At 45.0% G+C, this 11424-nt stretch overlaps 1 protein-coding gene across 1 annotated transcript in view; it reads right to left on the reverse strand.

The window, feature by feature from the left end:
- The window catches only part of DTNB (dystrobrevin, beta), a 198699-nt gene that overhangs the window by 64913 nt on the left and 122362 nt on the right, over positions 1 to 11424 (reverse strand). Inside the window, exon 11 of the mRNA XM_009332341.1 lies at positions 1960 to 2045. Coding sequence (XP_009330616.1) covers positions 1960 to 2045 — 86 coding nt within the window. The remainder of the gene's footprint in view (positions 1 to 1959; positions 2046 to 11424) is intronic.

An 11424-nucleotide genomic window follows, 5' to 3' on the forward strand; every position in this document is an offset into this window, starting at 1 on the left:
AGTAACAGAGACAAACTCGCGAGGTCTCACAAAGGGAAGGCGATCAGCCAGCTTCTGTGTAGCCGGAGGTGAGGGAACGTAGCACTGACGGCCAAGGACTCACTTATTGAAATGGAAATGAAATCCTTCTGATAGTGATGATTATAATCTCTAATTCTCCCCCCTGCTCTTTTTTAAAACTGCTGAGCTGCTCTCCTTGCGAGGTTTCATACCAGCACTGATTGAGATCTCCCTTATCTGTGATCTCGACGAATAATTTCAAATACCTGCAAGGTCTCTTGGTACGATGAGTGAAGCTATGATGCTCACATGGTGCAAGGATCGAGCTGTTCCCGTGCTCTCCAGGAACTGGTTCTCCTCCAAACTAACCTTAAGAAGTATTTCTACCTGGTGTCCCGAGGGTGCCGTGGCAAGGGGCCATGCAGGCAGCAAGCTCACGCACGCCAGCTGAGGTGCAGCTGGAGCAAAGGGCGACCCGAGCATGGCTACGAGGCCAGTACATCATCAGACATCCCGAGAGGCTCCGTAGGCAACCTACAGGCTGCTGGTGCCGTACGGCACATGGGGTTTGCAACTGTTCAACGGCTTGCTTTTTAGTGCTGCACCCTCTTAGTTTCTCTTAGCCGGAGAAACATGAACTCGAACTGTGGGTGCTGAAGCAGCAGGTAATTGCAAATACAATATTATGATAAAAACAGAGTGATCTCTTCTTAACAGTCCCTCTGGAGCAAGAAGAATGATCGAATCAGAACGGTTTGGGTTGGAAGGGACCTCTAAAGGCCTTCTAGTCCAACCCCCCTGCCGTGGGCAGGGACATCTTCAACTAGAGCAGGTTGCTCAGAGCCCCGTCCAACCTGACCTGGAATGTTTCCAGGGATGGGGCATCCACCACCTCTCTGGGCAACCTGGGCCAGTGCTTTACCACCCTCAGCGTAAAAAATGTCTTCCTTCTATCTAGTCTGAATCTACCCCTCTTCAGTTTAAAGCCATCCCCCCTTGTCCTGTCACTACAGGCCCTGCTAAAAAGTCTGCCGCCATCTTTTTTACAAGCCCCCTTTAAGTACTGACAGGCTGCAATAAGGTCTCCCCGGGGCCTTCTCTTCTCCAGGCTGAACAACCCCAACTCTCTCAGCCTTTCTCCATAGCAGAGGGGTTCCAGCCCCGTGATCCCTCTTGTGATCCCTCTTGTGATCCCTTTTCGTGTCCCTCCTCTGGACCCGCTCCAACAGGTCCGTGTCTTTCTTATGCTGAGGGCTCCAGAGCTGGATCCTGTGCTGAGGACCCCAGAGCTGGAGGCAGTGCTGCAGGGGGGGTCTCACCAGAGCGGAGCAGAGGGGCAGAATCCCCTCCCTCGCCCTGCTGGCCACGCTGCTGGTGATGCAGCCCAGGGTACGATCGGCCTTCTGGGCTGCGAGCGCATGTTGCTGGGTCATGTCCAGAAGAAGGAAACCATCTCCTACAGCCCATCTCCTGTTTCTTCCAGGACTCCCAGTTTCTTCAGACTTTTTTTGTTTTCCAGCAAAAGGAAAAAAACCACTCATTCTTCTCAAGCTGAATTTACCCACCCCAGCTTTTCAACCTGCTCGCTCCACTACATCGCAGCTGATTTATTTTCCTGCTGCCACCTGAATGGCTTACCCTGCTGCGAGAAGTTTGCTGGGTTTGCAGATAGCAATGCAAGATAGCAGTGCAGCTCCTGACGCCCAGCATCAGTTAAGATGATTTTAAGAAGATCAGTGAAGAAGATCAACCTGCTGCCTGGGGAATAACGGCACCGCAGCTGCATCCGCACTGAACTAATTGGTTAATGAGGCAGCTACACCTTTCAACAAAAGATCTAGGAAAACAATCTGGTTAATATAATACAAAAGGTTAAAAACAACAAAGCACAAGGACTGAAGGCACTTCTCTCCTCAAATGTTGTTCCTAAAACAATACTGATCAAAGCTTGCGTTTTACCTGTTTTTGTTTTCCAGCTCTGCTATCAGCTGTCTCTGTTGTTTATTGGCATCAAAGCTGAAACCCAGGTCTGCTGGTGGGCGAGGCTGGTGGATGAGGAACAGAGAAAAATTAGACAAAATATTCATTACCTGTTACCACATATGACACAGTTTGGATCCAGCCCCGTATTTCCTGAATGCCGTGGTACAATACTTACAGCCCAGGCTGCAAAACTGAAAATAGCTGTGCTGAGATGGACTACGGGGGCACATCGAGATGTGGTTTTACAGCTGGCTTGGTCTGATCTCATGGGTGGGTGGCTGCTGAAAGGGTGACCTGGCTCATTGTCCTCACTATCCGTCTGAAGAATTTTATTTGCCTTTTTTTTTTTAAAGACCTTCAGAGAAAAATACACCATACTTATCTGTTCCTAAAGCACCGACAGGCTTCCCTGGGAAGAGATGCAGCTACACCTTTTATCATGAAGTCTTCTAGTGAAACACTGACCTTCCCATATGTCAGCTAGTGAAGAATCATAGAATCATAGAATCATGGAATCATAGAATCATTAAGGTTGAAAAAGACCTCTAAGATCATCGAGTCCAACCGTCGACCCAACACCCCCATGCCCACTAAACCATGTCCCTCAGCGCCTCATCTACCCGTCTTTTAAATACCTCCAGGGATGGTGACTCAACCACTTCCCTGGGCAGCCTGGTCCAAGGTTTAACCACTCTTTCAGTAAAGAATTTTTTCCTCGTGTCCAAGAAAAGTTAGAATAACTTATAGCTTATGAACAGAATTATTCACAGACATTAAATTTAAGCGTGGTCACTGCCTCTGGAAAATCTAATTCTTCTCAACCCCTCAAAAGCATCAACTGAAGGGAGATTGCTGAATAAATGCATTTTCCCAATGAGTCCTGACCTTTGTGATCCTTGCGTTTGGCACTTTTCACTAGCAGCCATCACCACTACTGAGAAAATGACTGAGCAATTAAACAAGAGTCTGTAGTTTCGGGGAGAACCTGTTGGCAGCTGGGCTGGATGGTGAAGAAGCCAGTTATATGGACCAAGGAGAGAGAGAGAGAAAAATTACAGGGTCTTGTACTGGTTCAGTGCATTTTTCCCATGGAATCCTAAGATGCTGCTTAGGAGGTCGAGTACAACTCAGAACTACCCGTCTGGCCATTAGACACAAGAAGTTGTCCACTTGCAGCTGGGGAGACACCTTTTATCACGGACAGGTCTCCGTGGCTAAGAAATGCCTGAGGAACAAGATGGTATATAGGGTCTGCTTCTAACACCAGGTCATTACAGAATCACAGAATGGTTGAGGTTGGAAGGGACCTCTGGAGGCATTCTGCTCAAGCAGGGCCACCGAGAGCCGGTTGCCCAGGACCGTGTCCAGACAGCTTCTGAGTATCTCCAAGGTGGGACACTCCACAACCTTCCTGGGCAACATGTGCCAGCGCTCGGTCACCCTCACATTGAGAAGTGTTTCCTGATGTTCAGAGGGAACCTCCTGTGGTCCAGTTTGTGCCCGTGGCCTCTGGTCCTGGCACAGGGCACCACCGGGAAGAGCCTGGCTTGTCTTTGCACCCTCCCTGTAGGTATTTGTATACATGGATTCAATCCCCCTGAGCCTTCTCTGCTCGAGGCTGAGCAGTCCCAGCTCCCTCAGCATTTCCTCATAGTAGAGATACTCCAGTCCTCAGATTAGATTTCCTTATTCTGGTGGTCTTTGGGTCCCGTGCAGAGAGGGTGTGTTCATATTGGTAGCGCAGATGATTAAGGCCATGGAGCCTCTGCCTCTCACCATGTACTTGAGAAATGGGGTGTCTTCTGACACAGCAGAGCACTTCTGTGCTCTGCTTTTGCCTTTTTGTTTTCATCTGATCTCAAGATTGCACAGATTTTTACCACAACATTTTCAGAAGGACCTCAGATTGAGATCCTGGTTTGAGAAGACACTTGCACAACCATTTTCGGAAACTATTTGGGTAGAAAAAGAGCAGTTGGATAGAAGAGCTTGGTATCCATCAGTGCTCCTGGAGACAGGGTGGAGAGCGACAGATGCAGGATGAAGGGGACAGACACTGCTAGGCTTTCAGTTTTGTTTTGTTGTGGGTATCTAGAGCCAACCCTGACTGGATTTAGGCTTGAATTGCAGACAGTACTTCTCTTCTTCGGGCAAAACCCACATGGTGGGTGGGCTTGCACGTGGTAAATGAGCCTTGCTTGAAAGACATGCCTACAAGCTGGTCTTGTGTGTCCTCCTGGGTGATCTGACAGACTCATCAGGAGTCTCCTAATGATGTGGAAATTGCCTGTATAAAAACTGCTTGGTAAGGCAGGTCCCAGGCAAGAAGAAACAAAACATCTTGGGAGTTAAAATGAACAGTGTGAAAAATAAAAATAAATCAACCCAGAAACCGAAGTGCAGAAACACAGTTCGTTGCAGCAGGGTCAGAAACCCCACCTCTTCCCCCAGGCAGCGGTGACGGCACAGGGTGGGCTCTGCTCTCACACCAAGGACCAGGGCTAGTGTGGGCGAGGAGCTGGGACGGACCTGCGGGTACAGCTGGGGCAAAATCCCAGCTTTCTCCTCTCCTCTCCTCTCCTCTCCTCTCCTCTCTTCTCCTCTCCGCTCCTCTCCTCTCCGCTCCTCTCCTCTCCTCGTTCCTACCTTTTCTTATTTTGTATTTCACTTTTTTTCACAATGAAACTTAACAAATCCATTTCAACTCCTATATGCAACCTGTTTCATTTCCTGTTTCCTGTACATTTAATATCGGTATATTTGAAAAGGAAGAATTTGCATTCAGCAATATAGTGATATAATTACCACTTCCAAATTAATCTCCACCTTCTATGAGTGTTCCTGACTTTGTTTGGCAGAATAGCTTCATTATTTCTCATCTTTCCTCCAGATTTATGTAACTTTTGGCTCCCATCTAAAACTTCCTTCCTTGCCCTTTCTCTTTCCCCAAGCACACATGCGCATCACGCAGCCGAGGTCCCATGGTCTCTCCCTGCATCCTGGTACAATCAGCTACGAGGACAAGTGCAGGCGACATGTTTCACCTGCAGCCTCAGGACCTTCCTGAGGCTCTGGGGCTCTTGGGGCTCCATCCGAAGCACACGAACTTTTGTTCTGCTGCAAAGTAGGACTGTGCCTATAAAAACACAATCTTGTCCTTAATCCCGTTCTTCAGAAATCCTGTCCAAAGCCTGAAATCACCCTCATGACCTAAAGTACTCGAGTCCTCAGGAGCAAAGACAACGCTGCAGAGAACTTAGAGGAGACACATCCCTCATGCTGCTCACTTTCAAACATCACTAGTGAAGAGGTCTTTTGGAAATTGTACAGTGGCTATTTTGTATGACAATTCAATGTCCTCTTATTTGTTCTATTGCTTCCAAGAGTCCATTTAATTTTTTATCGTAACTCAGAATCACAGAGTCGTCGGGGTTGGAAAGGACCTTTTGAGATGGTCTAATCCAAAACAGGGGTTTTGGATTGCTCAAAGCAATGTCAACTACAGCGGGTTGCTCAGGACATTGTCCAGCTGAGTTCTGAATACCTCCAAGGATGAAGACTCCACAACCGGCTGCGGTGACTTGTTCCAGTGTTTGAGCACTTACACCATAATAGAGTTTTTTCTTTTGTTCAAATGGAAGTGAGCTAGTGCCCATGGCCTCTTGTTCTGTAACAGCACCACTGAAGAGAGTCTGGCTCTATTGTCTTACTTGCAATCATCATATATTAATACACAAAAAGACCCCCACAAGTCTTCCCAAGGCTAAACAAGCCCAGAAAAAAAAATTCAGGCTGGTGATTCTCCACCAACATCTAAACCTTCCAGGTTCTTAAACTTAAAAGGCACCTGATGCTCAGCCTGAAAGTTTGCAAAGGGGATGCCGACGCTGGTGAAATAAAAAGCACCAGGCAGAGGCACTGGAATTTGATCACCTATTTTGTTAGATATTTAGTATGGCCCCTGCCTTATTTTTAGCCCAGACTAACTAGCTCTCTCAAGCAATACTCAGCATGGTTTGGGATTTACCCTAAGCCAAGAGCTATCTGCAGCAGGTGGTTTGTACGCAGCTGCACTGTTCTGGAAGGTGAGAGCGCTCAGTATTATAGATGTGGGCACCAAAGTTTTTAATGACAGCTATATACAAAGCCCAAGTGTCTATCGTACACTCAGCTGTTGAGAAATAGCACTTATCTCTCACCTAATCTATACTACAATGTGGACGCAGGAGGAGAGTTGTCTAAACTTTTGCATATTCAAAAGTGTATCAAAGAGTCGCCTGAGACAGCGTTGAGCCTGCTGAAAATACAACAGAGGTACGTGTCTAATTGCTACTGCACTTGTCCAGAAAATATCTGACACCAGTTCTAGATATATCTGACCTTGAGTGGATAATAAGACACAGCTCCTGTGCCACATTCCCCAACAAACAGGCATCCTGGGAGGCAGCAGGCTCCATCCTCCCTGCGAAAGCCCAGCCGCAGGCAGCACTGCAAGATGCAGTGGTGGTCAGGAGGCAGCCCTGGGATTCTGGTTCATGCTCTCTGGGTTAGGTTTTATTAAAAAAAACCTCAATGGTGGTCTAATATTAAAAAATATTAACTGCCCAGGACATGGAATTTACAGCCTTGGGGTAAAAACTCAGATTAGAAAAGAGAAAACAGACTGAAGACAACACAGACAGATGTTTCGAGTAGCTGGGGCATGAGGAAATTCATCAGAGTACTTAGATCTTGGTACTTAAATAAACCTAAGGCAATCTCAGAGCTTTTGTGTTCATCTCTGAAAGCACTAAGTTTTATAAGGTGACACTCCAGACGCTAGAAGAGGCTATCCATAAGGCTTACACCTAGAAACAATGTAAGAAGGAACTAACAACTACAGACCAGTCAGCTTAACCTCAGTTCTCGGGGAAAAAACACAAAATAAAACCACTTGTAAATACTTAGAAGATAGGCTAAGTAATATTCTACATGGAGTTTTTAAGAACAAATCATGCCAAAGCAAACTACTTTCCTTTCACAGTAAAAAATCAAATCCTATGTATAGGAGAGAAACTATTAACACAGTAGACTTCCACCTCAGCAATGCTTTTGACGTCCTCTTGCGGGGTTTTACAGCTTTTCTCTTAGATTTAGTACCATTCAATATTTTCATTGATATCATGGATGATGGAATAAAGTATTTACTTCTTACATCTGCAGGCTGTATCACACTGTGGTGAGCTCCTACTGCTTTATAGGACAAGGTAAAACATAAAATATACTAAAATACAAAATTATTTGAGAAATTGGAGAAATGGTTTGAAAAAATAGGTTGCGTTCCATTAAGACAAGTGCAAACTCTCACATTTACTTTTGACATGTCAACTACCCAGACGCCCAGCGGACGAGGCAGCAGTTCTGCAAAAAGGGATTTGCAAATGAGTTTAGTTCACAACCCAAACATGAGTCAATAACCTCATGCTGCTGCAGAGTCCAGGAACGGGTTGTCCGAGGCAGGGTATGCTATGTGCTACAATGCATGACTTATCCCTGGCCTCTGACTCAGGTGAACTGCTGTTCCCAGCCTGAGCATTGCGATTTAAAAAAAGCTAAGGGTCAACTGGAGAAGGAGGGTGAAGAAGAAGAATGATCAGAGGTCTGTAAATCATGACAATGAGGAAAGACTGAAAGAATGAAAAGAATAAAAGAATGAGAGGAGACAACATAAGAAACTTCAAATATACAACACTTGTTGTAAAGGGGCAAGTAGCGTATTGCTCTCCATATCCCATGAGATAGGAGAATGAGCAGTAGGCTCAAACCGAGCAAGGAAGCATTATGTTAGGATTCAGGGAAAACCGTTTATTGGTAGGTGAATTTACACATTGGAACAAATTTCCTCGATGGACTCCATCCGGAGTCGACTCCATCCACTGAGGTTTTTTTAAAATAATTTGGTAAGCATCTGGCCAAGAATGGTTTATGTGTAGCTGAGCTGACCTACGGTGGAAAATGCCTGCAGGTAGGTCCTAGCTGGCCTGTCATTCAGAACCAGGGAAACCACTAAACTGTCAGGGCACTCCAGCTTTGATAACGCGGGTGCAGGCTGCATGTAGGGTGTTTACATTTATACCAGTCCATTACTTGCAAAGAGATAAGGTATCTAATCAAATATTCATAAGTGATGGCCAACTTGAACTTTCATACTGCAGAGAGCAATGTTGTTTGTCCGGCCATTTCCAGCCTCTGCCGATTCCTCACAGGTCACTGTTCCCTTTCAAAGAACGTAAGGGAAAACCTTCCTCTAATCGATAAACAAAGCTAGGTAGCTTTCTCCTCTCTATTTGGATCTAGTGTGGAAACATGTCACCCTCAGGTTGCATAGCTGAACTTTCCCTGGACATTGTTTCCTGCGATGTGGTAAATAGGAACACCTCAGAACATTTCCCCCCCCCCCGCCAACATCATCATCATCATCATCATCATCATCATCATCATCATCATCATCATCATCCTCCTCCTCCTCCTCCTCCTCTCTTTTAAAAAAAGTAATCTTCCCTCTAAAATACCCTTAGAATGTCCTGTAACTCATATTTCTATCAAATCTAAAGATATTAGAGATCGTCACTATTTTCAGGCTTGTGAACTAGATTCATAGTTATTTGAATCAACAACCTCCCATCTCTTCTGTTTTGATTGAGGGATTTTTTTCCTTTATCCTTTAAAGCCCAAAAAATCTGACTCCCAGACACCTTTCTGCTCCCATCACTTCTCAAGCTCTTTGATTAGGTTTTCCCTATCACTCTTCCTTTTTTCTTTTATCATTCTTGTTACCAGTCTTCATTCACATTGCTTTATTAACCTCTAGAGACCTGTGAGAGAAAACACAGTATTTCATAGAAACTAAAGAAGTCACTGACCATGACATTTCCAGTAACGAAGAAGTAAGATTAACCAAGAACTCAGATCTTTTTCTTTTTTCAGTTCTTTTGTTGATGGGAAGAAGTCTTTGCATTTATGTTGCATTTTCAGGTGGCTTTCTAGTAGCTTGTCCTGGTTTCGGCTGGGATAGAGTTAATTTTCTTCCTAGTAGCTGGTACAGTGCTGTGTGTTGGATTTAGGATGAGAACAATGTTGATAACGCACCGATGTTGTAGTTGTTGCTGAGCAGTGCTTACACTAGTCAAGGGCTTTTCAGCTTCCCGTGCTCTACCGACTGAGCAGGCTGGGGGTGCACAAGAAGCTGGGAGGGGGCACAGCCAGGACAGCTGACCCCAACTGGCCAGAGGGACATTCCATACCATGGGACGTCATGCTCAGCACATAAACTGGGGGAAGCTGGCCGGGGGGGGCCGCTGCTCGGGGACTGGCTGGGCATCGGTCGGCAGGGGGTGAGCAATTGTACTGTGCATCGCTTGCTTTGTACATTCTTTTATCATTATTATTTCGCCTTTCTTCTCTGTCCTATTAAACTGTCTTTATCTCAACCCACAGATTTTACTTTTTTTTTTCCGATTGTCTCCCGCATCCCACTGGGGAGGGGGGGAGTGAGCGAACGGCTGTGTGGTGTTCAGCTGCCTGCCGGGTTAAACCACCGCATAGCTCAAGCATTGCATTTATTTCAAACTGTTTTTTTCTCCAACTACAAGAGCCTGGTAGTCTTACACAGCACAACTGTGTGGCATTTGTACAAATTCTGACATTCTGCCCACAAAACCACACCTGAGTTCCAAGCACCCAGCATGCTGGGCATCTGTATTCACTTCTTCTCACAAATGGGAAGTCATTTAAGTAACTGAAAATTTCTTATCAGTTACTTTGCTCACAGGATCAGTAGCCTTAATCTTTCCTTGATTGATCGTTGATCAATAATCCCCCAAGTTCCTTTACAACCTAGCTGTGAGATGTAACTGTTTTCTCTGTCACAGGCAAGTATCTTGCTGTAGCCTGTATAAAAATACAACGTCATAATGAAAGAGTTTACAATGGACACCTGGATTTGAAAAAGTTTGTCGCTGCCTGTGTCAAGCCTAGGTGATTGCAGGCTGTTTTATGGAGTAGACAGTTTAACGAACCCTGGTTCCTCCTTTGCAGCAATCTCAGGCTGCTCTTACTCTTCTGAAAACATCAGATTTCATGGGTGAGAGGAAGTATTACTCAGGGTAAAAGGATTCTGAAGAATGACTGAGAAGCTGGTGGATACGGTGTGGGACCTGTTATTGATCTAAGGGTTTCAAATTAAATTCATATGGGTATCGCATTACCTCTTGTGGATGCAAGTATTTCAAATGCATCTTCTAAATACGACTATTAGGAGATAATTATAAGGTATGAGATATCATTCAAATGTGTAAATACCATTCTGGGCTTCAGGTTGGTCCTACATTGGTAGGACAGCCCATATTTCTTTAATGAACGAACTCCTCTGGAACACATGGAAGGACACCTAACTGCAGTCGCTGCTCTCATTTCTGCCCAGCATTTTATTAACACCAAATTCTTACTCTCATCACCTTTGGAAGAGTTTTGGGTGTATGGTGTAGGATTGCAACGGCAAATGCTATTCTTCTCATAAATCCAGGGAGACAGAATTCATGCCAGCATTTGCATGCTGCTATTTACTTTGATGAGAGGTACCTGTTCTCTCTGTGAAGTTATATGTGGTTCTTAAAACCTCTGCACTTAAAAGGAAAAAAACCAACCCAAAACATTAATTTACTAGTCAGCACTCTTATGTTTGCACTCCATCTTACTGGACAGGTATGAACGATTTGTGTCTTCCAAGATTTATTACTGTAATTCCTTTCTTTAAAAAGCCTAGCGGGTTCAGCTCCCTACCTGCTCAGCAGCGCTGAACACCAGGGACAGATCCCCTTTCTACGCAACTCTTGCAAAGGTTTTCTACTACAAACAGAGCGCAAAGACCTGGTGGGAGTCAATAGCGTAAGATGTAAGGCCTTCAAAATTACTCCAAAAAAAGCCCCAAACCCCATTTTTGCATGTGCATGAGAAAATGAACAGAGTTCATATTATTCTGTCCTCTGTAGCTTTCCTTCTCAGTAAGGAGTAAATATCTCAGGAAGAGAATAGTCCTAACTGTTCCGGCACAGAAGCAATGTGGAGATCTTTTCTTGGCCCTACTGGATGCAGCTCCCAATTTTCTGACAATAACGTAGTATGACCAAACCCCAAAACATTATAGATCCCCGCAGAAACAAACTATAGAGTTTATCCAGGGTAAAAGGATCTTGAAGTATGGTGGAGCTTGAAAAGAAAAAAGACTTTTTGACAGTGAATTGTAACATAGGTCTGACATTTTATACCAAACAGCAGCAAGACCAAAGCTGAAGCTTTTCGAGCTGAGGACTAATGTTTTGAAAGTTAAAATGTTAAAAAAAGTTTAAAGGCTAAGCAAACTCTCCAACACAGCTGAATTACCATTGTCTTCTGCTTTCCTGG

The sequence above is a fragment of the Pygoscelis adeliae genome, unplaced genomic scaffold, assembly GCF_000699105.1.
Source record: "Pygoscelis adeliae isolate BGI_AS28 unplaced genomic scaffold, ASM69910v1 Scaffold89, whole genome shotgun sequence".
Taxonomy (NCBI): domain Eukaryota; kingdom Metazoa; phylum Chordata; class Aves; order Sphenisciformes; family Spheniscidae; genus Pygoscelis; species Pygoscelis adeliae.